General features: G+C 39.8%; 4 protein-coding genes across 5 annotated transcripts; 2 read left to right on the top strand and 2 right to left on the bottom strand.

Moving 5' to 3' along the window:
- Positions 1 to 1770: 1770 nt before the first annotated feature.
- Positions 1771 to 4562, bottom strand: LOC112193784 (lipid phosphate phosphatase gamma). 2 transcript variants are annotated; one of them, XM_024334010.2, is made up of 2 exons: positions 3671 to 4561; positions 1771 to 2122 (listed from the first exon to the last, which is right to left on the bottom strand). In XM_024334010.2, exon 1 carries the CDS (start codon positions 4350 to 4352, stop codon positions 3690 to 3692), a length of 663 nt encoding a protein of 220 aa, XP_024189778.1. In that variant the 5' UTR covers positions 4353 to 4561; the 3' UTR covers positions 1771 to 2122; positions 3671 to 3689. The 2 variants fall into 2 exon arrangements, with proteins under 2 accessions (XP_024189778.1, XP_024189779.1); XM_024334011.2 differs by lacking the exon at positions 1771 to 2122 and adding an exon at positions 2135 to 2305 and having other exon boundaries at positions 3671 to 4562.
- Positions 4563 to 11152: 6590 nt separating this feature from the next.
- On the top strand, positions 11153 to 15559 carry LOC112192616 (importin subunit alpha-9). The gene is made up of 11 exons (XM_024332418.2): positions 11153 to 11344; positions 11772 to 11991; positions 12144 to 12297; positions 12632 to 12734; positions 12945 to 13129; positions 13436 to 13515; positions 13645 to 13795; positions 14436 to 14517; positions 14613 to 14671; positions 14749 to 15063; positions 15177 to 15559. Exons 1-11 carry the CDS (start codon positions 11293 to 11295, stop codon positions 15339 to 15341), a joined length of 1566 nt encoding a protein of 521 aa, XP_024188186.1. The 5' UTR covers positions 11153 to 11292; the 3' UTR covers positions 15342 to 15559.
- Positions 15560 to 15989: 430 nt separating this feature from the next.
- On the top strand, positions 15990 to 20250 carry LOC112192615 (DEAD-box ATP-dependent RNA helicase 57). Its single transcript, XM_024332417.2, has 12 exons — positions 15990 to 16258; positions 16341 to 16467; positions 16561 to 16682; positions 16776 to 16867; positions 17014 to 17110; positions 17267 to 17347; positions 17427 to 17659; positions 17938 to 18132; positions 18218 to 18308; positions 19102 to 19224; positions 19549 to 19699; positions 19784 to 20250. The coding sequence occupies exons 1-12, from the start codon at positions 16178 to 16180 to the stop codon at positions 20065 to 20067; spliced, it is 1677 nt and encodes a 558-aa protein (XP_024188185.1). The 5' UTR covers positions 15990 to 16177; the 3' UTR covers positions 20068 to 20250.
- Positions 20241 to 23355, bottom strand: LOC112192614 (pentatricopeptide repeat-containing protein At3g53360, mitochondrial). Its single transcript, XM_024332415.2, has one exon. The coding sequence runs from the start codon at positions 23212 to 23214 to the stop codon at positions 20944 to 20946; it is 2271 nt and encodes a 756-aa protein (XP_024188183.1). The 5' UTR covers positions 23215 to 23355; the 3' UTR covers positions 20241 to 20943.
- Between the last annotated feature and the right edge of the window lie 216 nt (positions 23356 to 23571).

Raw genomic sequence — 23571 nt, 5'->3', positions numbered from 1 at the left:
CACAATAGCCACCGATTCTTGAAACGATGAATAACTTATGCATGCAATATCTTCTATTTCATGTGTAATAAAATAATAGTCCGTCATTAGGTATTAGCAGACACATAAAACACAGTTTCCACATACAGGGATAAAAGGATCTGAATCTATAACCACATGTACAGGTCTATTAGTCTATAACAATCCCTCTCCAGCACCCTAGAAATGCTCTCATTTCTAATACAGGATGCATTGCTGTCCGGCTAGCTCGCTTCTGCCTTCTGGTACAAGACTACAAGTGCTTTCTTAAAGAGACGCAAACCAATGACAGATGTCTAGTTGTCCCATTCATGCAAATAAATGTCCGATACTCATACTAGGATGCAAATCTTGAGCTACTTAGCTGGAAAAAGAACTGGGAAAGCTTATGATACTAATGTGAAACGGTCGCGGGTTTGAGTATTTGTTGGGTCATTTGTTGACTTTTTTTTATTTGATAAAATTCAAATAATGAAATTCATCCATTCAATGAGAAAGTGACGAGTCATAAAAAATAAGCTCACTAATTTTTTCTTTGATAGACTTCAAAAATGCGATTCAATCATAAAGTGATGACTTATCAAAAAGAAACTCACCAACTCATAAGCTGATTAGGTATGTGATCTCATCCCAAATCGAGTTACAAATTCATTTGATGAGAGACTAATAGAGTTGACCAATTAGAGCATCTCTAATGGATTTACTAAAAGATTTTTGTCAAATTTAAATATGAAGACCTATGCTCTAAAAATCGCTATGCGGTAGGTAAGTGGTGGAAAATGACCTAGCGCATAAAAGTTTATGTGGGTGCTTAAGCGGACGTTTATTTTAATTTAATTTTATCATACTGAATATAAATAACTGCAGTTAAAATAAAAAATTACACTTAGTAGTATAATTAATTAATAACATAGTAGAATGGTGACTAGGCGACTGTTTAGCACTTATTTTTCCGTAAAATTATTATGAAAATGTAGGTAAGCTGGAACACCATTTTACGGAAAAGTCGGTTTTTTCTTTTTCCCTCCTACCCCTTTCATCATATGTCACTCTACCGACCAGGGAGGCCGTCCTCCTGAGGGGGTGACGGTGATGCTGGCACAGGTGCAAACGCCGAGTTGTTGCACTTGGGCCCCAGAATCTGGGCTTGGGCTTGCTACTAACCATGCTCATGCTTGGGCTTGGGCTTGGACTCTCAGGTTTGGGCTTGGGCCTAGTATATGGGCACTACCCTGGGGTTTGATAATGGTGGTGGAGATGCAGGGGAGCCCTCCTGCTAGTCAAGATCTGACTTGGGTTTTGGTCTATAGGCTTGAGCTCAGGTCGAGGCCAGTTGGGCATGTTTTTGGGCTCTGATGTTTTATTAGGGTCTTAAGCCTATGTGAGTTTTGAAAAACTTTCTTACTTGTACTACAATTGCGTAATTAGCAAGTGAGAGCTAGTTGAATGATTTCTTTTCAATAAGAGGTGAGGTTTTTTCATTCTTGTATAGGCTTGCTTAAATGTGAGCATCCCATTGATTTTTAATAATTTGCTTTAGCTTAGGTAAATTAGTTCGGATTTTCTCGCCAGTTTTCTTATGTAAGTTTTTATATACTCTAGCTTTTGGCGGTTGATTTAATGAATTTAACTACTAATTTCAAAAAAAAAAAAACCACTTAATCGAATCTATACTGGCTCTGTAAAAGATTTATGCAAAAGGCACGCAAATATGAGCACAGGAGAAGAGTCAGCAGCTTTTGCAGCCAGCGATTCTTGAAACGATGAATAATTTATGCATCCAATTTCTTCCATTTCATGTGTGGAAATAATAATAATAAAATCCTCCAAGTCATTAGCAAACAAATAAAACAGAGATTCCACATACAGGTATAGAAGGCCTGAATCTATAATCGCATATAACAACAATTCTCTCCAGCACCCTAGAAATACTCTCTTTTCTAAAATAGAAGAGCTTCTAAAATCCAATTGCCGTCCAACTTGCTTCTGCTTTCTTGGTACAAGGGTTTTCTTAAAGATATGCAAACCATATGATAGATGTTTAATCGTCTCATTCCATGCAAATAAGCATCCTATACTGGGCTGGAAATCTTGAGCTACTGATCTGGAAAAAGAACAGGGATATATTATGATACTATTTGTGAATACCAAAAGAATTATGATCTCATGAACAAGTGAACCATCCTCCACAAAGAAATAATAGACTAAAACTTCTAGCAGTTCCAAATCCAGGAAGAGAAACTTTCAAAGCAATTGATAAAAGGCACTCTCGACTGTTTCCCAACCCCTACACACAAAAAGGGCAGGAAATCCTCTGTCCCCAAATGAGTTGGGGATAGGTGTCCCTCGCCACTGATTGGTTGATATAGATTAAAAAATTATTATCTTAAACTTTTGTTTAATTTTTTAATCTTTATATTAATTTTTTAATCTTTGTTAACCAATCAGAATGAAGGGACAGGGTGGGGATAGGGAAATGGGGACAGAAGATTTCGGTCCCACAAAAAGGAACAACAACAAAGTCAACACCTTAAAAATGATCACACATGGGGGAATGAGAATTTAGATGCTGAGAAAAGCACAGAAGCATCATCAGGAGGTGAGAGTTCAGCACTTCAACCTGACTTAACCTAATTTCTTATCCCCCAACCCATGCCAGCATGCCTCATAATTATGCTATACCACCTTGCTTTAAATCTGAATCGTGGTGGCCTCTATAACTAGTCACCATTCTGTTCCAGTTTATGCATGCCAATGAATTACATCTCTTGTTTATTACTGTTTCTCCTAAGTCCCATCTCTACCTCTCTTTAATTCCATTCCTGGCACTTCACTATTTGGTGCTGCACCACCATGCCTCATCAGCAGAGAACAATAGAAATGCTCTTTCAATTCCCACGATTATTATGAACAAGTGTACTATATATACTTGTCATGTCAGCTTTGCTGGTTAATACGCATCAAAGCTTCAGGGTAATAGAGGGCATGAATATATATTACAGTAACATATATCAAATGTCAAAAAATGTGTTCTGTGAAGCTTATGTAGTGATCGCCTAGGTTCTGCATGCAATAGAACAGAATGTGTTGTCATCATCTATAGAAAAAGACAAAACAAAAACACATAATGCATTGTCCCATATACAAACACTATGTAAAGGTCCCCTAAGATTCTTAAAACCAAGAAAAACAAGACTAGGATACCATGCATCTAATAAAGTCCCTAAAGTGGTTGTGTTTCCAAAAACTTCCTCAAATCACTCTAACAACATCTCTCAAAACTCACTTGAGTTTGATCAACACTAGAAGAAACCAAGTGTGCACTCGAACAATTCACAGCATACCCTTCAAGCAACAAGGTCAGAGAAGCCAAGCTATGTTCATAATCACAATCCAACTCTAGAACCCGTGTTCCCTTTACCGTCTCTAAGATCTATTCTCTAATATATTCAACTCAACGCTCAATAAACCTAAAGCACATTTCTTTACATCAAAGGCAACCAAAACAGTTTCCAAAGCAACAAAATTTACTCAAAACAAAACAAAATTTCAGCTTAAGCCCCACACTAGGACCAATCATAACCCAACATTCAATATCTCAATTCAAGAATTGAAAATGCAAAACAAGGCCAATGCATAGAATCCCACATACCTAGTTAAGTCTTCAACAATCAATTAGACTTGGCAGCCTTTTCGCTCCTAGCTTTCCTCGCATTGTCGTACTCAAACTTCAACACATTGGGTATATGAGAAGTATCCTTAACATAAAAGAACCTCCCAAACGCACTTTCCTCAATCGCCGGAAAGTAACATATGAACACAGAATTCACAACCCAAAACCACAAACCCCCAAGAAAAATCCCCAAAGCAGACCCAGCAAAAACCTGAGCCACAGTATGATACCCCAAATAAACCCTGGAATACATAGTCAGCAAAGCCAAGCACCACGGCAAGAAATTCACAGCAAACTTGTGCTTGGTATCCCACAGCCCAATTCCTTTCTGGGTCAAAAGGGTAAAGTAAACAGCGAAGAAGAACATGTACTGGGAGTGACTTGAAGGCCATCCATGGGAGTCACACATTTCGAGGAGGGCACAGGTGGCGGGGCGAGCTTGCTGGAACAAATCCTTGATGACTTCGTTGATGAGTTGAGAGATTATGAGGCCGATGGCGAAGAACATGCCTTGGAGCTCACGGCGGAAGATGAAGTGGGAGATGAAGCCGCCTAAGGAGATGAAGACTGGGATGAGGGAAACCCAGGCGAGGAAGTGTCCCAATGGGTCGCCCTTCTGGTACCGGACGTGGGTCAGCGTCACAGCTTTGTGGGGTGCCATAGATGTGGGAGAGAATTCTGGGTTTTGGGATAGTGGGATTAAATTGTGGAAGTTCTGTACTTCAGAATAGGATGGGAGCAGATCGATCTAAGTTGTTGAGATGAGATGGGTTGCAGTTTCTGAGCTGATAGAGAGTTGAGAAATGAGACGGAAATGTGAGACGTTGACGGGCGATTCAATGAACAACACAAGAGTCTGGGAATTATAAGGAGAGTACAGCTCTAAAGCAGAATTTTCTTTTCATCACGTTATTGATTTTTTTTTTTTTTTTAGAGAATTGTCAACTCATTGCATTGATCAGTGAAATTTCACATAATGACTCATCCATGTGGGACTGTCAAAAGAGTCATTACCTAAATAATTCAACTTTTTTAAAGATCATGAAGTTTAGCCAAAATCTACCCTAAAATGTCCTAGAAAATCATAGAGAACCTACAAAATCTACCTTATAAGTCTCTCTGAGACATTCTGAGTATTTTTAGCGACAAATCTCAGAGAGAACCTACGAATTCATTCGCCATAGAAGAATACATTCTTACATAAAATAATTAAAAGTAAAAAAATACAGCCAAGCAGCCCAACTATCCCATATACCAATCAGAAGCCCAAAAGAATGGAAAACCCTAGCACTAGGCCCATAAGGGTTCCAAGCCTAGCTGGACCTGCTAAGGCCACCCAAATCAAGTACGGCAGCACACCAGACTGCCACTAGTCGACGACGGGGAGGTCATCCACCGCTGGTCGTAGCCATCGTCGCCTCTCCCAGCACAGCCAACCCCGCTCCAGCACGGATCAGCGCTGCATCTGTTATCCCGGCTGCACAAGCCTCCTTGTACGGCGACTAGTCATCAGCCACCGTCACCACCCAACCGCCTGGCACAAAACCAAATCACGAGGAGGCAAACCTCCCCCCGGTGCTCCACTCCGCAACCCGACAAGCCAAACCTTCCCAAACATCTCGGGTCAAGAAAGACCCGAAACCATTGCCGTTGCCGTGAAAAGCCACTTGAGACAGAAGCTCTTCATTGCCCCCAATTTTGAGAATCTGACGATGGGGAACCCCGCCATCCTCAATCCCCCAGCAACTAGATGAGAAGGATACCCCATCTCCTCTAACCCAATTTGCAGAACCGCCGCCAGGAGGCCACGACCTCCACCTACCTCTTAGAGAGAGTAACCTAGACATACCACAAGGTTAAATCTTGAACTACATGGAATAATGTCATATCACGTTATTGATTTTTAAAAGGGTTGAACAAAGCTAAACATTTTGATTTTTTTTTTGATTCCAAAGAAAAAGTTAATTGCTTGATATTTTTCAATGTTTTTTTAATGTGGTAATGGATAGAGAAATTGTGATCTATAATATTTGAGTCATTTTTCACTTTACAATAAAGAGAGGAGTCATCTTCCACTTTGGTTTGGATTCATTTTCAAGAGTTCCGGCAAGACTTCCAAGTAAACTCATTTCTTAAGTTAAAAGAATATGTCTCTTTGGATAATGGTTTTTAGAATGTGTTTTTGTTAAAAATTGTTTTACAAAACGAAAATGAGAAATTAAATTTGGCATTTTCAAGATCTCACAACGCATCTGGTAATATAATTAGAAAACAAATTTTTTTTTAAAGCACTAAAAATGTATTTGGTACAAATACATCCAAAACACAATAAAAATAATGAGAAAAAGAAAAAAAAAACAGATTAAAAATGAAGCAACAATTGTGTTAAGCTTACAACTATTAGTGAGGTCGTCATCCGCTTGTTGAGGTGGGTTGTCAGTCAGTTGGTGAGGTCATCGTTTGTTTGGACCGTTTGGTCAATCATTGAGGTCGTTGATGGGTCTATCATCGAGGTTACTTTTTGGTCGTCAGTTGATGAGGTTGCAATTTGATCGTTAAATGTCATCCGTCAGCCAGTGAGGTCGTCAGTGAGTTCGCCGTTTTATTTTGAGATCATCCTCTTGTCATTAAGGTCACCGGTCTATAGGTAAGGTCGCTGAGGTTATTATTCTGCCGATGATGTTGTGTTCGATGGGTAAGGTCACCGGTAGGTCGGTCGATGAAGTCTCTTGTCCGGTTTGAGCTCAGTAGCGGGTCGGTCGTTGCGGCTATCGGCTGTAAAGGTTGTCGTTTGATCTTTGAGGTTGTGAGTTAATCATTGAGGTCATTGGTGAATTTGGTGAGTGAAATCGCTAGTGGGCCGTGAGCTGAGGTCATTGGTAAGGCTGTCAATTTCGACAAGCCCCAACAATACAACTTGAAACCCGCATGAAATATTGCTGATTGAACCCGTATGATTAAAAAGCGGGTCGGTCATGGGTTAACCCACCAACACGAAATGAACCCGTATAACCAGTTATTAAATGAGTCGGGTTATATATTTTATATAACCCGTGCAGACGACCCATGTAAAAAAAGTAATATTTTATGTATATAATGGTCGAATAAGTTTGTTTCTCACTTTAAACTAGGGTTACCATTTCACCTTTAACATTATAAAATTTCTAGTGAATTTAATTAATTTATACATTTTTGTAGTTAAATGGGTTACACTGTTAACTCTTAAATAAGTCATTTTGTCAACATGACACAACCTATTTATTAAATAGGTTAAGCGGGTTGAAATGGGTAATTTATTTGATAAATAGTTGAGTTTGAGTTTAAATTTTCGACACGATTATTAAATGAGTTAGATTTGAGTTTATCTTTTGTGACGACAAATACCTTGACCCAACACGAACCCAAACCGACATCACCCACTGACAGTCGTAGTCGCTAGTAGGTAGGTGACAATACTTTCTATGCAGGATTAAAAACAAAACCTACCAAACACGTTTTACATTGGTTTTAATATCTAAAAAATGAAAGACTGTTTCACAAAACATTACCAAACACGCCTTTACTTATTTTTAAGTTCTTTTGTCCAATGAGCAAAGATTTGCTTTGAGAATTTCTAATATAGGCTTGCTTTGGGGCTGCATAGTTGGTGCAGCCGTACAAAGCCTTTAATTCTATTGTCCAACAAGTAAATATTTGCTTTGAGAATTTCTAATATAGGTCGGCTTTGGGGCTGCATAGGTGGTGCAGCCGCGCAAAGCCTTCAATTTTTTGGTAGACTTCTGCAAACCCAAACAACCATGTTTACCAATGAGGACAAGTCACTACTCATGAACCTACACCATAACATAGGGACAGAAGGGATAAGGTTGTGAATGTGGCCTCGTTATTTACACTTTCGATCAAATGAATGGAGGACCGACAGATCTGGGTTTTAACGAGCCCCTAAATAAGTAGGCCTAGGGGGATAAGAAATAAGGATTGAAGTCTCTTAGTAATATCGAAAATTCGAGTGACTAAAGCTAAAGCAACTCCGTATTTTCGAAGTAACAAAAAGAAAGCCACTAAATTGAAGGCTTCATTCACTTGACCGCTCGTTTAGTAAACTACAAGTGTGCAGCCGCACAGAGCCTTTAATTTTTGGGAGCCTCAAATTTTGTAACATGTCTTAATAAATACGAGTATGCTTGTTTTGACAATTAAAGAATAGAAACATCTCGGAAAGCTCCTAGAAGTTATCCCTACACATACTAGGCTTGCACTAGTCACATTCAAGATAGTTACCAATCCCGTAAAGTCATGATCCGATTAGACTAGCACTAGAAGACCAATATCCAGTAAAAGCTTGGTTAAAAACAAGGCTAATACATACTAAAATAGCCTCGCCTCTTAAGGAAAAATTTATCATCTAACCCTCACCTGCCTAAAGACAATTGTGGTACGAATGAATGATATGAACATCTCGAAAAGCTCATAGAAGCTATCCCTACACACACTAGGCTTGCACCAGTCACATTCAAGATAGTTACCAACTCCTGTAAAAGATGATCTGAATAGACTAGAACTTGAAGACCAATATGTCAGCCCGAAATACCTAAGAAGGTCTAATTTCTGGGTGAGACCAGCTCAAGTCAATAAGTAATAAGTGAGGGTGGCAGCAAGACACCCTCCTTGCAAGCCCTTGACTTGGGCCCAATCAGCCCAAACCCATACTCAAGCCTCCAAGCCTCCAAGCCCAATACCAAAGCTTAATTAAAACATGGCTCTTTCCTCTGCCTCTTGCAGCCATTGCACCAAACGCTGCAGATGGCAGGAGCATCACCACTGCAACAAACACCTTCAGTGGCCGACCTTTCCATTTGCCCATGGTGCACCACAAATGAAACCCTCTAAGTCCCAGTCGAATCCGGCATGAACACGAACTTTGCCTTTCTCGACGCTGATTTGCAATTTGCTTCTATCTCCGAAAGACGCTTATCTCTGACGCTATTGCTTCAAAACGCGTTGGCAACGTCCTCACCGGCCTCCGATCTACAAAAGTCAACCCAGATCCACCAATCAGCCAAATCCCAATCCCAACTCGACACTCAACTGCTGTCGCGCTCTCGCCCTCTCCATAAACCGAGAATGACACCTAGAAGCAGCCTTGATTGGCTTAGACCAGAGTCAGACCTCGGTCGATTGCCTCCGAATTGCACGAAACCCTATGTTAGGGTTTCAACTCGAGATAGAGAGATACAGAGAGAAAGCAAAAAAAAAAAAAAAAAACGGAAAAAGCAAAAGCGAACTATATGCAATATATATATTTTTGGTACAACTGGGTCAAAAACCCCATAAAAGAAAGCAAAAAAAAAAAAACGGAAAAGAACTATGAAATAGTTGTGTCAACAGCTCTAGACTTACAGGTGCTCAAATCAAAAAAGTCGGCTTTGCTCTGCTAGGGTTTCTCTACCCTAGCCATTCAATTGATCGAGATTTGCGACTTGATGGCTGAGGAGAGAGCGATGGCTCCTTCTACACTGTCAAAGGCAAACATTGTGAGCCTTGATGGAGGAGAGGATGCTATCCATGACTCGTTTTTTTTTATCTCTGTGGCCGGCTTCTATCGAAGAAGGTGGTGATGATCCCGTCGTTCTCGACGGCGATCTCTAATGTTTGGGGTTTGAAGGAGAGAGTGTTGATCCGGCAGGAGGAAGATGATGTCTTCGTCTTCCAATTCAAGGAAAGGGAGGTGAAGAATCAGATTCTTGCTGGGGACCCATGGTTCTATAATAATTCAATGCTGCTGTTAGCCAACTACGACGACATCTCTACCCTTGAGGCGGCGTCGCTGCACCTCCTTGAGGTTTAGGTGGTGGTGAAAGGATTACGCACTGCTATGCGCAATGAGAAAGCTTTAGCCTTGATCTGCAAAGCATTGGGAGGATTCGTTCGGGTTGATCAAGGGGCGGTGGAGAGGAAGGATTCGGTTCAACGGATTCATGTGGTGCAGGACATCCGGCGGAGGATCCGGGTGCGAAGGATCTTTGAATTTTGGTCGGCTGTCTCGGTGTTGGTGGAGCTACAATATGAAAAATGTCATGGCCTCTGTTCGGCATGTGGCTTGTTCGGTCATGGTGGTAGACTTTGTGATCGAAACCATTAGTGGTGTCGGGCCCAGAGCAGACGAGTCGGGCGGTGCTGGGTTCGGCGGCGAGGTCGCCAGCCTCTATGCCTGCAGACATCGGGTTGGTGATGTCCTCTGGGCTGTCGGAGGGGAGGCCGAAAGCTGCTGCGTCGAAGGGGGTATTGGCTGGAACGACGTTACGGGCTGCTGCAGAAGGTGCAACGATGACTCCAGAAAAATCAGTGGGAAACCTAGTAGGGTTGATTGAGGATTTGACTGGGCATGGGTTGGGTTTGGCTACTGGGACTGATGGGTTGGTTACTCCTGGCCCTATTTCTGCTGGGCTGAGTTTTATTGGATCTGGTTTTGGGCAGGATGCTGGGTCTTTTGCTCACACCAAATTGGGTGTACGCAAGAAACCATTTAAGCCTAGTTTAGCGATCATTCCTTGGGAATTTCATTTGGGTGAGTTGGTGGAGGTTCCGATTTCTGTGGGGCCAGCTCCAAAGAAGAAGGGTCATCCTCCTAGGCGCCGAGCTAAGCGAAATCCGGTAAATGAGGAAAAATAAGGTATTATTATAGGTGAGGATTTAAACTCCATCTCAAATGGGAAGGAGTTAGCTATTGTTTAATTGTTCAAAATGGGTTCTAAGCTTGTACAAGGGTGATTAAGTTTCTATGGGTCTTCTATGACGTTTCTAGTCTCTCGCTTGTACCACAATTGCGTGTCTGGCAAGTGAGGGCTAGTTGAATTATTTTTTCGTAGGAGGCGAAGATCTGTTACTCTTGGATAGGCTTACTTAAATGTGAGCTTCCCAATGTTTTTAATTAGTTTGCATTAGCTTAGATATGTTTTATCGGATTTTCTTGCCGGTATTCTTATGTCAGTTTGTAAGCTATGGCCAACTTTGCTGTTGATTTCTTGAATATCAATCAACTTCTATTAAAAAAAAAACAGCTCTAGACTTACAAAAAGATTCAAATTTGCTCACTACCAATATTTTGGTGGTGATACCACCACTCAATACAAAACTGTCATGTGTTATAAAACATAATTATAGTTTATCATGATGTTTTATTAAAAAATTATATTTTAAGTATTCAATTAATTCTATATGATGTGACAAGTATTAATAGAGTGATGATATCACCACAAAATAAAAGTGGCGAGCAAATTTGAATCTCATAATAGCAGCATCATGAAGGACGTCTTGGCCAATGAAGTTAGGCATGAGTCGGCTATGCTCTTTTAATATTTTTGTTTTTGGATAGAATAATTTTGTTTTTTTCTAAAATGCCAAAATGAAATGGTTTTTTTTTTTTGGATTCATTTAATTGAATATAAAATGCAAGGACTTTTGAAGGTGGAAGTAGAACTCCACATCAGCCCCATCACACCACGGCGCGGCACAATACCTCCTTCAGCCCTCTATCAATTTTCTTGACATTCAAAACCCTCTCCCCATTCTCCAAGACTCAACCTTTAGCTCTCTCTACAATGGCCGATGATACTACGGCTTCTCACAGAAGAGACCCTATCAAATCCTCAGGTACGTCACTTATTGCCTTGCTCTAATCATTGCTGCTTAGCTTTCTTCGGTTGCTGAGAAAATTAGGGAAAGAGAAAGATATGATCTTTAGCTTTTTGCTGTATACTTTATAGGTTTTGTGATATGTGGGTTCTCTTCAAGTAAGCCATGTCTTGAATTGGCGCAGTTTAATGGAGATTTTGATATTCAGAAACCAATTTAAGAAATTAGGAACTTTAAGTACTTTGATTATATAACTTTCCCCACTATTTCTTGTTGATTTAGAGATAAAGAGAGAGTTAGTTTCATTTATTTCTGCGTGTTTTATATGTGGGAGAGCTGCCAATAGCCTATAAGACTAGTTTCAGTTTGTTAGGTCACACCAAGTTTTGAGCTTTATATGTATTGAACTATTATGTGTACAATGCTGATTATGTGGGATTTTTAGTTGGGAGTGTTGCGGGACAGCGGAGACGGCAGAATGCAATTACAGTGGGAAAAGAAAGAAGAGAATCGTTGGTTCGTGCAAAGCGCTTGTGTAGAGTGGGGACTAATGGTGACAGTGTTGATCCTCTTGACAGTGAAATGATTATCGATGAAGAGCAGCCAATCTTAGAGGCTCAAACATCTGCAGCAGTGGAAGAGTTGAAGTCTGCAGCTGCACATCAGTAAGTGAATCTTAATTTCTCTTAATGAATATGGCATGTTATGAATTGGAAAGGGCGACAACCAGCAATTAGCCAAACAAAAGATGTGAGAACATGGAGCTGCTCAGTGACTTCTTAAAATCCATTTGACACCATCTTCATTGTTTTTGTAGGGGGAAAGGTGCTTGGCAAAAGAGGGTGAGCGCCCTGCGTGAACTCAGGCGCTTACTGTCTAGATCAGAATTCCCTCCTGTTGATGCCGCTCTTAAAGCTGGTGCAGTGCCTTTACTAGTGCAGTGCCTCTCATTTGGCTCTCCAGATGAGCAGGTTGAGACATTTTCATGTGATATGGTTTCATTTGAGTTTACTATGTAATTCTATGTTTTATGCCATTTTTTAGTTCAACACAAAGGGAAGGAAGGGAGTTTGATTACTTTCTGCTAGGTTATATTATTAATTAGTAGTATTTCAAAAGTTCTGATTCATCTTGCATCTTGCATTATGCTCTGTTGGTTTCTAAAATCCAATAAGATACAACTATGGAGTTTTGCACTAAAGTATCAGAGATCTTCTAGAGCATCTTTGGCAGAAATTAGCAAACTACTTAAGGAGGACTGACAGGAGTATTCTGACCATTTCATTTTTTCTTGATATTTTGCAGTTACTTGAGGCAGCTTGGTGCCTTACAAACATAGCAGCAGGGAAACCTGAGGAAACAAAAGCTTTGTTGCCAGCTTTACCACTACTTATTGCTTATCTTGGAGGTGAATGGCTCGCCTGCTCATTCTTCTTAGATTTTCATTTTATTATTTTAATTGGCTTATGAGTACAAAATGCACTTAAGGGACTGTAAGGTACCACCTTACCTTTAAAATTTCACTCCAAAGTTTAAGCATAGAGGGATGGATGTTTGAGATGCCTAAGATCAGGTGGCTGCTTTTGATATCGCATCTATAGTTGTACTTATTTTGCAGAAAAGAGCTCCGCGCCTGTTGCTGAGCAATGTGCATGGGCAATCGGAAACGTCGCTGGTGAAGGAGAAGAGCTGAGAAATGTTTTGCTTTCTCAGGGTGCCTTACCACCTCTTGCAAGAATGATGCTTCCAGACAAGGGTTCAACTGTGAGGACAGCTGCTTGGGCGCTGTCAAACCTAATCAAGGTATCAAAATCAATCAGCAGGTCTTAAAACACATGCACGTATTCTCTAGAAATTCATTCTTCTGGTTCCTATGGCCTCTTTGCCCCATTTTCCTGAGTAACTATTATGAGCTCGATTAATGCTATCTTGCTGCTGCTTTTTTCACTTTTTTTTGGCCTTTATTTTCTTTCATTCTATTTCTTCTTTGTCCATTTTTCCATTGTTGGTAATTTTCACCGCCATGGTTGTCAGTTCTAGATAATGTACTGCCATCAATGGGTATTTTCAGATTTTAGTTACAACCTCATTGGTTTACTAAAAATGCAGGGACCCAATCCAAAGGCTGCAAATGAGCTCATTAGAGTTGAAGGAGTATTGGATGCAATTATACGGCACCTGAGAAAGGCGTAAGTAAGAGTTTAATAATTTTGCTTACACTGTATATAGCTCTGGCATCATCTTTTATTGACCATTAAACTTCTGGATTGCCTTCTCTTATGATGAATTGTCTATATTAAACTCCTTGTTAAATTCAGAGATGATGAGTTAGCAACTGAAGTTGCATGGGTGGTTGTGTATCTCTCAGCCCTTTCAAATATTGCTACCAGTATGCTAGTGAAGAGTGATGTCCTTCAACTGCTTGTGGAAAGATTAGCGACATCCAACAGTTTACAGTTGCTTATTCCGGTAATGTGAAATAAATGTAACTGAATAGATGAGCTCATATTTGACCCTTGTCTATGTTTGAATAATGGGTGCGGAACAATCAATATGTATCTGTATAAAGATTGAAAATGGTTTATAATTTGAAGTCATATTTGATTAATTGCTGCTAGTCCCATTTTTCATTGGCCACTTTCCTTTTCTTCTTTTTGGCTGTACTTTCTCCAGTCTCCAAAATTTCTGATTATGAAGCACCAATATTCTCTCCCTCAACCCAAAAGAAACAGATTCTATGTGCTTGACCGACCTCTGAGATGCTGCACGATTTTTTTTAGCTGGTGGTAGATTATGAAAATGGGATCTCTAAATCAAAGTGAACAGCTAATCTTACGTTGTCTTTCACAAGAGAATATAGACAAGTGTGGCATGCCGCCGTGAATGAGCTAAAATTGTGTGCTCTTACATATCGTGTTCTATTTTCTGAGCTCATGTAACTGTTGGGTTTGCCATGTTTAGGTTAGTGAATTATGATATAATGGTTCTTAGGATGGTGCGTTCATGTGGAGATTGCATATAATTTGGGTGGAGTACCTGTTTCTAACATGTTTTATATTTTCGTTTTGGGATATTGATTGTATTTACTGACAGAATGGTTTCTACCTAGGTGCTAAGGAGTTTAGGTAATCTTATAGCTGGTGATTCACAGACAACCCATGCTATTATTGCCCCTGGGAACGAAATCACAGGCTAGTGAATCACTTGTGCCTCTTTGATGGAAAACTATTCTTTGATCACATAATTATGTAAACTCATTCATTTGTATAATATATCACGTTTTCAGGTAACATCATAGAGGTCTTGGTGAAATGTTTGAGGAGTGAACACAGGGTCCTAAAAAAGGTAAATAAACATTTCTTTATGTGATGAGGTGGACCTTAATCACACGCATACTTATTCCTAGTTAAATGGTTATGTAGGAAGCTGCTTGGGTGCTGTCTAATATAGCTGCTGGTTCTATAGAACACAAGCAGTTGATATACTCAAGTGAGGCAGTGCCATTGCTGATACGCCTTCTTTCCACAGCACCATTTGATATTCGAAAAGAAGTAGCATATGTACTAGGCAACCTCTGTGTTTCCCCTATTACACCAACAGAAGGTGATGGAAAGCCAAGTCTGATTCTGGAGCACTTGGTTTCACTTGTTGTTAGAGGATGCCTTCCTGGTTTCATTGATTTGGTTAGTTCTGTTGATACTGAAGCTGCAAGAGTAGGACTACAGTTCATGGAACTGGTGAGTAAACACTGACCTTTTGTGGTGAACTATAATATAATGTATCTGAAACTCGGTTTATGTGTAATTGGAAGCAAGTGAAACTGCAGTTTTTACATTATTTGTCTGTGCAGGTTTTGAGAGGGATGCCGAATGGTGAGGGGCCAAAGCTTGTTGAGAAAGAGAATGGTATTGAAGCGATGGAAAGGTTCCAGTTTCATGAAAATGAAGACTTGAGAATTATGGCAAATAGTCTAGTAGATAAGTACTTTGGAGAGGACTATGGGCTTGATGACTAGTGTAAGTGGTGATGCATGAAGTTCCAATGATTTTCATGTCTTATCTTCCAAGATTCTGTCCATGGATGATGTATTGTTGTAAGAAGTAAAATTTTGGTGTGCATGTGTTGAAGTGATTTCTCGTTCAGACAAAATGTTTACGAATTGGTATTTTTTCCATGACTCAAAACAATTTAGAAATTCAGCTGAAGGGTTCCTATAATAAATTCCTTGAATCAGATGCATCGTGCATTTTCCATTGCTGGTTGTCACTGTCATTTTGGGTTTTCTCGGAAGGGAAAGTCCTGTGTGCATGACTACACATCCTTTGAAAAAATAACCAAAACCAGCAATAACCATTTGCAACCTCTCCTCGTTTTGCCTGCCTCATCGAACCCATTTCAGGTTTTCCTGTTTAAACCTATGTCCCATACTGTTATTTGAAATCCACTCAACCATCGATTTCAAAATCTACATCACTTTTTGGAGTTTGGTCATATCACACAATGTTGCTTAAAAGTCATTGAGACATGCATGTGTTCAACCAAGATGGTTTAGAGATCAGATTGTGAAAAATAGGATAAACTAAAAGGTTGAAATTTGAGCTAAAAAATTGGGCCTTTTGGCCGAGAAACCAATATCTAAAGTGGGCTGGATGTAAATTATGAGAAACCAGGGGCAACATATCAGTTCCCCCAAAAGTTAAAGGACGTCTTTTGTAATTGACCTAAAAAACTGGGACTGGCCTCCGGAGGGTAAAAGGGTTTTAGCGAGTGATAAACCCCCAAAATCTAAACTTCAACAGAACCCTTTATAGCTTCAACGTCTCCGACTCGCCGCCTGTTAGCCAATCGGAGATGGCGGAAGGCGCTTCATTTTTGTTCGGCGGCATTCACTTCAACCGGAGAAAGTTCGCCACTGACTTTTCCCGATTCGAGGTACCCATTCTTCTCTGCTTCGAAAAGTATGTAACTTTGCTAAATTTGATTATGAACTTATACATTGAAGAATTTGATTCAGGCCAAAAAGAAAGAGATAAACGCTTCGAGCCTTGCACAACCTGAACCAGAAGAAGAGGAGGAGGAGGAGGAAGAGCCAGTAGTTGCAGTTTCTGTGAAGAAGAGGAAGAGGAAGACGGAGGGTTCAGGTAAGCAATGAGCTTTTGTATTGGATATGTATGCTATTGAAGCTCTAAGATTTTTGCTTATGATTTTTTTTTTGGGGTGAAAAAAAAAAAAAGAGTCTGGGGATGGAATCAGTCTTTATAAGACGTCAAAATCAGCAAAGGCAGCTAAGAAAGATAAAGAGAAGCCTGTGAATGAACGCGCCAAGCAGAAGAAGAAATTAAATAGACAACTTGAGGTGCTTCTTGTTTCTACATTGATCTTGTTCTGTGTGTTTCAGTGGTTCATTGTGCTTAAAGTTGATGGCATTTTTTTGCTTTTTATGTATCAGCGGGATTCGATAATTCGAAAGAAGTATAATGTGCATGTGTCGGGGAATAATATCCCATCCCCTCTTGAGAATTTTTCGGAGTTAAGCTCAAGGTATGATATGCATCTGCACCCTGCAGGTATCTGTTGTGAATGCTGCGTACATTTTCTTGTTTCATCTCGTTTATGAGCTTGAAATTTAAGTGCTATTAAATCTGAATACAAGTGGAAATGAAAAATGTGTTTACGATTGTTTTCAGATTTGGATGTGAAGAGTATTTACTTCGTAATTTGGCCGAGCTTGGATTTGAAGAGCCAACACCAATCCAAAGGCAGGCTATTCCAGTCCTCTTATCTGTATGATCTCTTATTTCTGCTGTTGAGGATTTTACTTTGTTTTGAATAGATGATGAATTGTTATGAGGACAGGTTTCAGCAAAATGTGTTGAAACATGTTCTGATCATAGTCACTGTTTATGCTGACTGTGTTTTTTTTTCATTGTTCTTAATCAGGGCCGGGAATGCTTTGCTTGTGCTCCAACTGGGTCTGGAAAAACCCTTGCTTTTGTGGTTCCCATGCTTATGAAACTTAAGGTATTGTTCACACATTCAACTGTTTCTGCAAATCTTGATCCCCTGAGTTTCTCTGATGAAAAGTTTGCCATATTTCCAGCAAGCGTCTAAGGGTGGCATTCGAGCTGTGATTCTTTGTCCTACACGTGAATTAGCTGCTCAGACAACCAGAGAGTGCAAAAAGTTGGCAAAAGGAAATAAATTTTACATTAAGTTGATGACTAAAGAGCTTGTTAGAAGTGCTGATTTTTCAAAAGACCCTTGTGATGTACTCATATCTACTCCACAACGGCTACGGATGGCTATTCGAAAAAAGAAGCTTAATTTAAGCAGGTGGGGTTGATGAATTTTTTGATCTTCGTAAAATTCAAAGATGCTGGTACCGGAAACAAATTTATGTGAGCTAATGATAATATCTGGTGCAAAGATCCTTAATGGGCAAGGAAATGTGCAAATGGCTCTAAAATAAATAGCAAGACTCTAGTTAGTCTTTGAATTACTAAATTTAGACCTTTGTAACATCTGATTCAAGCCTATTAAATAGGAACTGACTACGTATGTTAAATGGTGAGTTAGACTGATATCACTTCTCATGGGTCTGTATCTTGCAGGGTGGAATATCTTGTCTTGGATGAGTCTGATAAGCTCTTTGAGCTTGGCCTGTTAAAGCAGATTGATTCTGTGGTGAAAGCATGCTCAAACCCTTCAATAGTTCGCTCTTTGTTTAGTGCTACTTTACCTGATTTTGTTGAGGAGCTTGCACGTACTATAATGCATGATGCTGTTCGAGTTATCATTGGCAGGAAGTAAGTATGAATTTATCTTGTGGTAATCATAGAGTGGTTTCACAAGCGTAATGATTTACTTTTTAAAGCTTTTTAATCCATGCAGAAATACTGCTTCTGAGACTATTAAGCAAAAATTGGTATATGCTGGAAGTGAACAAGGGAAATTTCTAGCACTTCGACAGAGCTTTACAGAGGTATGCTCCATATAGTTTGTGCCATCCCTTGTTTCCCTAGCAAGAAAGCTTCTTTTTCTCACATCTCCATAGGAGCCATCAATGTGGTTATAGAGACACATTTCATATTGAAAACAGTGGTATATTTTACCCTTTCTTAGGAGTCACTACTTGACCAATCCATTTGTGTCATAATTTTTTTTCTCCATACAAATCCTCATTAGTTATCAAACAGTATCCCAGAGGCCTTTTTTTGACCTCATAAAGGTCATTTTCTAGTTTAGGTCCTTCCCTGAATACATAGATGATAGTGAGAGCACAAGACAGGCAAAGTTTGAATGTTAATGGGTCTTGAGAATGTCAAACGTAGGAAGGTTTTGCATCAGCAACCATATATTACTTAATCTACTTGCACCAATTGTCTCTTTTTAATATAAAAAAAATCCATATGAATGTCAAACGTAGGAAGGTTTTGCATCAGCAACCATATATTACTTAATCTACTTGCACCAATTGTCTCTTTTTATTTTAAAAAAGGTCATTTTCTAGTTTAGGTCCTTCCCTGAATACATAGATGATAGTGAGAGCACAAGACAGGCAAAGTTTGAATGTTAATGGGTCTTGAGAATGTCAAACGTAGGAAGGTTTTGCATCAGTAACCATATATTACTTAATCTACTTGCACCAATTGTCTCTTTTTATTAAAAAAAATATCATGTGAGGTAGGTTATTGGCATTTATATTTTAGTTCAACCTCTCTGGACATTAGCTGGACCAGTTTGACCAATTTGTTATTCTTTTGTCTTGTTACTAGAGTCTAAATCCACCAGTGTTGATCTTTGTACAAAGCAAAGAGCGAGCGAAGGAACTCTATGGAGAGCTGTTATGTGAGAACATAAGAGTTGGTGCGATCCATTCTGATATGTCGCAAGCAGAGGTAATTATATTTCCATTGTTTTCAGCCAACTTGTCTTGATGTTATTATTCAATGTATGCTCGCCCATCTGTAACTTGCAAACAATCCCACTCAACAGAAGTATGATATAAAAGAAACAAAACTCTTAAATGATGTCAAACCTGATTATGCATCAGAGGGTGGACTTGGATCCCGTTACTAGTATCTGGTCCCATGTAGAGTTTAGTCATCTATTACCGTATAGTGTTGCCCATTGCCTATTTTATTATTTTTATATACGTGAACTGTGAACAGTAATTACCGTAATTACCGCGTGCTATATGCTAATTTTTTAATTCACTACAGCGAGAAAATGCTGTTGACGACTTCAGATCTGGAAAAACATGGGTTTTGATTGCCACTGATGTTATTGCCCGGGGTATGGATTTCAAAGGCATCAACTGTGTTATTAATTATGATTTTCCAGATTCTTCGGCTGCCTACATTCACCGGATTGGTATGTTGTTCACTCTTCTTCTGAAAATTGTTTATGGAGAATGACTTTATGATCATTGACAAAGTTTGTATTTTTTCTGTGAAGGTCGTTGTGGAAGAGCGGGAAGGAGTGGAGAAGCTATTACGTTCTACACAGATGAAGATATTCCATTTTTGCGGAATATAGCTAATGTTATGGCATCATCAGGTTGTGAGGTTCCATCTTGGATCATGGTCTTGCCCAAAAAGAAGTGGAGAAAGCACAGACCTGGAAGAGGAGGATCGGTATTAGCCGGACCGAAAGATGAAGTAAAAAAGAAGTGGACAAAGAAGAAGGCAAAAAAAACCAAGACAAACATAGATGATGAACCAAAAGATGAGCAAGAATGAATCGAGTTGGTTCCATCTAGGGAGTTGTCTTTAGTTGAAATAGTTCTGAAATAGGACTCTTCACTATAATTGAGTGATCTAGATTTTGCATTTAGTTCGATTTGGAAGTCCATGAAGCAACATCATTCTATTGTTGATGAAAGATACGGATAATGTGGTTATTGTCTATTTGAGAGTTGAGGATGAGAACGAGCTATGGTCGATGTTGTAACATGAGGATTAACATATACAATTCAAGAATTACAAAAATTACAGGAAAAGAAGATTGGACGCCGCAGAGTTCTGTTTTCAGCCTAGGCATTAACAAGCTGCTTATGATTTAAGTTCCTCCTGCCCTGCTTTAAACCTCGTAAATGGGATTGATTTTTTTCCCTTTAAATTGCTCCCATTTATCTGTAGTCCAGAACTGAGAACTGCTTTATGGTCTAGTTGAAAATCGGACATGTTGCTGGCAATAGTTAGGCCATTGCCATGAAAATGTCAAGGAATTGAGCCTGACTGGAATTCCAAAATGTGCCATCACATTCACCCATCTATGTAGCTTGTTAGTACAAAACAAGCGAGATCAACTAACCAGGCAGAACTAACAGTCCCACCTTGTTTTAAAAAGGCTCAGGCCTTCATACTTCATAACTTCAGTGAGCACTTTACCAGTTTACCCTCGTATTCATGGCAATAATTCGAGTCGAACCCTTCTTCATTGGGTCAAAAACCAGGCGCAACCTTTCTGTATCTTCTTGATTTGTGATCATTCTTGGGGCTTCTGCAAAGTCCTTGAAGAAGATATGTTCTTTCCTTACTCTGATGCAACAGACCTGGCTTTGTCTTCCTTTGTTTCTGAACAGCCAGATATAACTTCAGCTCTGGCACTCAAGCTTATGGCTGAAGTGGATCACAACCATCATCCAACATCTGCAACCACAACTCCTCTAGCATTGCATATATTCGACCCCTCTCAGGGTGCGAACTATCTTCAACTAAAAATACATGGATCCTATCCTTGACTTCAATCCAGCTCTGACCTGGAACTTTCTTTACGCCACTTTCTCGCATCATATTCCTCAACCTGGCAACTTCATCCCATCTGCCAGAAGAAGCATTGATGTTGCAAAGTAACACAAGTGCAGCAGAATTGGAAGGATCTAGTTTTAGTACATTCTCTGCTGCCTGTTTTCCTATTTCAGTGTTCCCACAGGTTTTGCAGGCAGCTAGTAGAGTCTTCCACACCACAATGTCGGGTTCAAATGTCATTTTCTTGATGAACTCCTCCGCTTCATGTAAGCATCCGGCACGAGCAAGTAAGTCAACCATACAAGAACAATGCTCTCTTGTCGGCACAATACCATGTTCAGATTCCATGGTTTTATACAATTGCCGCCCTTCTTCAACCAGTCCAATATGACTGCAAGCTGTAAGGACCCCCACCATTGTAACTTCATTTGGTTTTACACCCAATGCTTTCATTGTTTTAAACAGCTCAAGAGCTTCCTCTCCACATCCGAACTGAGCATAACCCATAATCAAACTACTCCATGACACAACATCTGGATTCTCCATCAAACTAAAGAGCTTTCTGGCACTTTCAAGCGATCCACACTTTGTATACATGTCAACCAATCCATTGCTGACAGTAACACCAAGTACAAACCCACTTTTCACAGTAAAGCAATGAATTTGATTCCCAACTTCCAGAGATGCTATATCTGCACATGCTCCAATTACATTACTTAAAGTAATATAATCAGGCCTAATTTCAGAACTAAGCATTAGCTTCAATAATCTGAAAACTTCTCCAGCTTGGTTGTGCTGCATGCACGCTGTAATAATGGCATTCCAAGAAACAGAATCAGTATGATTTCTCATATTTTCAAACACAACAAATGCATCATCGAGATTTGAACACTTTGCATACATTGTTAGCAAAGCATTACACACAGCGACAGTGAAATCAAAAGCTGCCTTGATAATGTAGGAGTGAACCTGTCTACCCTGAGAAAGTGTTGGAGAGCTCGTGCAAGCAGAAAGTACAGAGAGAACACTAACTTCATCGGGGATTAGTCTCATATGCTGCATCCTAGAAAAGAACGATACCGCTTCATTGGCATCTCCAACACTAGAACACCCCGAGATCATTGCATTCCAGGACACCAAATCAGGTCGGTCTATGTGACAAAATACAGTTCTTGCAGACTCTAAATGTCCACACTTTGCATACATGTCACAAAGGGAGCATCCAGCAAAATTGTCTCTCCCTAAACCAAACTTTATGCACATCCCATGTATCTGCCTTCCATATTCCGGTTGAACAAGACCGCTACACGCACTAAAAGCACTTCCAAATATAAACTCATTCGGCGTGTGAGCACCCTGACACAGCATTTCCTTAAAATGAGCCAAAGCTTCTTTCTCATAACCAAGTTGCGAAAACCCTGCAATGATTGAACCCCAAGAAATCAAATCCTTCATCGCAACACGCGTGAACACATCAAATGCATCTGCAATCAGACCAAACTTTGTGTACATTGAAGTAAGCGCATTTTGTGCAATAGGGTGTGAACCAGTTTCTGATTTCACAACATGGGCATGGAGTTGTCTCCCCAACCACACATTCCCCAAACCCGAGCACGCTTTCACTATGCTTCCGAAAGTAAACTGATCAGGCTTACAACCCGATCGAAGCATTTGGAAATACAACTCAACTGCTTTAACCTCTTGCCTATTCTGTGAATATCCAGCAATCAGTGAAGTCCAAGACACCACATTTCTCTCAGGCATTTCATCAAATACCTTCCCTGCATCCCAAAACGACCCACATTTCCCATACATGTTAAGAATGTGATTCTGAAGAACAACGTCTTGCTCACAATTGGACCCCAAAATATGATGATGGATTCTCCTACCATGTTCTATAGACCTTAAAAATGAGCAAGCGGAAACCAAATTAGCATAAGTGCTGGGAAACACTTTGAAATTGGTGTTCTTGTCTAGAAAGTCAAATGCTTGAAGGGCTTCTCTGTAAAGCTTCTGTCTACACAAGGAGGTTATGTAGTCATTGCCAAAGAGTTCGTTTTTGAAGTGGGGTAAAAGGGTTGAAGGTGGCTGACTGTAGTTGAAGGTCAATGGTTTTGAGGCTTTGAATATTTTCATCACGGTCAAAACCCTTCTGGGTTTTAGGGTGGGTTTTTCTTTCACAGAGCAGAGTGGCGCGGCAGAGTCGAAAACGTGGTCGTTTCAGCTGCCGGTTATGTGATAAAGGTTCATCTGAATTAGCTTTTGTTATTGACCAAAAAAAGTTGGAAGCTTTTTAACTATTGGGTTTAGGGTTTATGGTTTAGGGTCTTCATAAGACATTGATTGGTTTGAACTCTTTTGTCAATGTGTTGTGGGAATTGATGTTATTGCTTTAGAATCAAAATATGATGATGGGGGTGAAGTGTCAATTATTGGTTGCTTCAAATGTTTGGAATTTTTGTTGTTGATGGCATTCAAATGTTAGGAATGTTG

The sequence above is a fragment of the Rosa chinensis genome, chromosome 3 (genome assembly GCF_002994745.2).
Source record: "Rosa chinensis cultivar Old Blush chromosome 3, RchiOBHm-V2, whole genome shotgun sequence".
NCBI classification, from domain to species: domain Eukaryota; kingdom Viridiplantae; phylum Streptophyta; class Magnoliopsida; order Rosales; family Rosaceae; genus Rosa; species Rosa chinensis.
Note: the sequence above shows the minus strand (reverse complement) of the source record. Positions and strands in the feature narration are given on the sequence as shown.

Coding starts and splice junctions, on each gene's coding strand:
- LOC112193784 (XM_024334011.2), bottom strand. CDS start 4,352: ATGGCACCCCACAAAGCTGTGACGCTGACCCACGTCCGGTACCAGAAG.
- LOC112192615 (XM_024332417.2), top strand. CDS start 16,178: ATGGCGGAAGGCGCTTCATTTTTGTTCGGCGGCATTCACTTCAACCGG. Junction 16,468..16,560: donor GAGGAAGACGGAGGGTTCAG/GTAAGCAATGAG, acceptor AAAAAAAAAAAG/AGTCTGGGGATGGAATCAGT. Junction 16,683..16,775: donor AATTAAATAGACAACTTGAG/GTGCTTCTTGTT, acceptor TTTATGTATCAG/CGGGATTCGATAATTCGAAA.
- LOC112192614 (XM_024332415.2), bottom strand. CDS start 23,214: ATGAAAATATTCAAAGCCTCAAAACCATTGACCTTCAACTACAGTCAG.
- LOC112192616 (XM_024332418.2), top strand. CDS start 11,293: ATGGCCGATGATACTACGGCTTCTCACAGAAGAGACCCTATCAAATCC. Junction 12,298..12,631: donor TTGGCTCTCCAGATGAGCAG/GTTGAGACATTT, acceptor GATATTTTGCAG/TTACTTGAGGCAGCTTGGTG. Junction 15,064..15,176: donor GACTACAGTTCATGGAACTG/GTGAGTAAACAC, acceptor TTGTCTGTGCAG/GTTTTGAGAGGGATGCCGAA.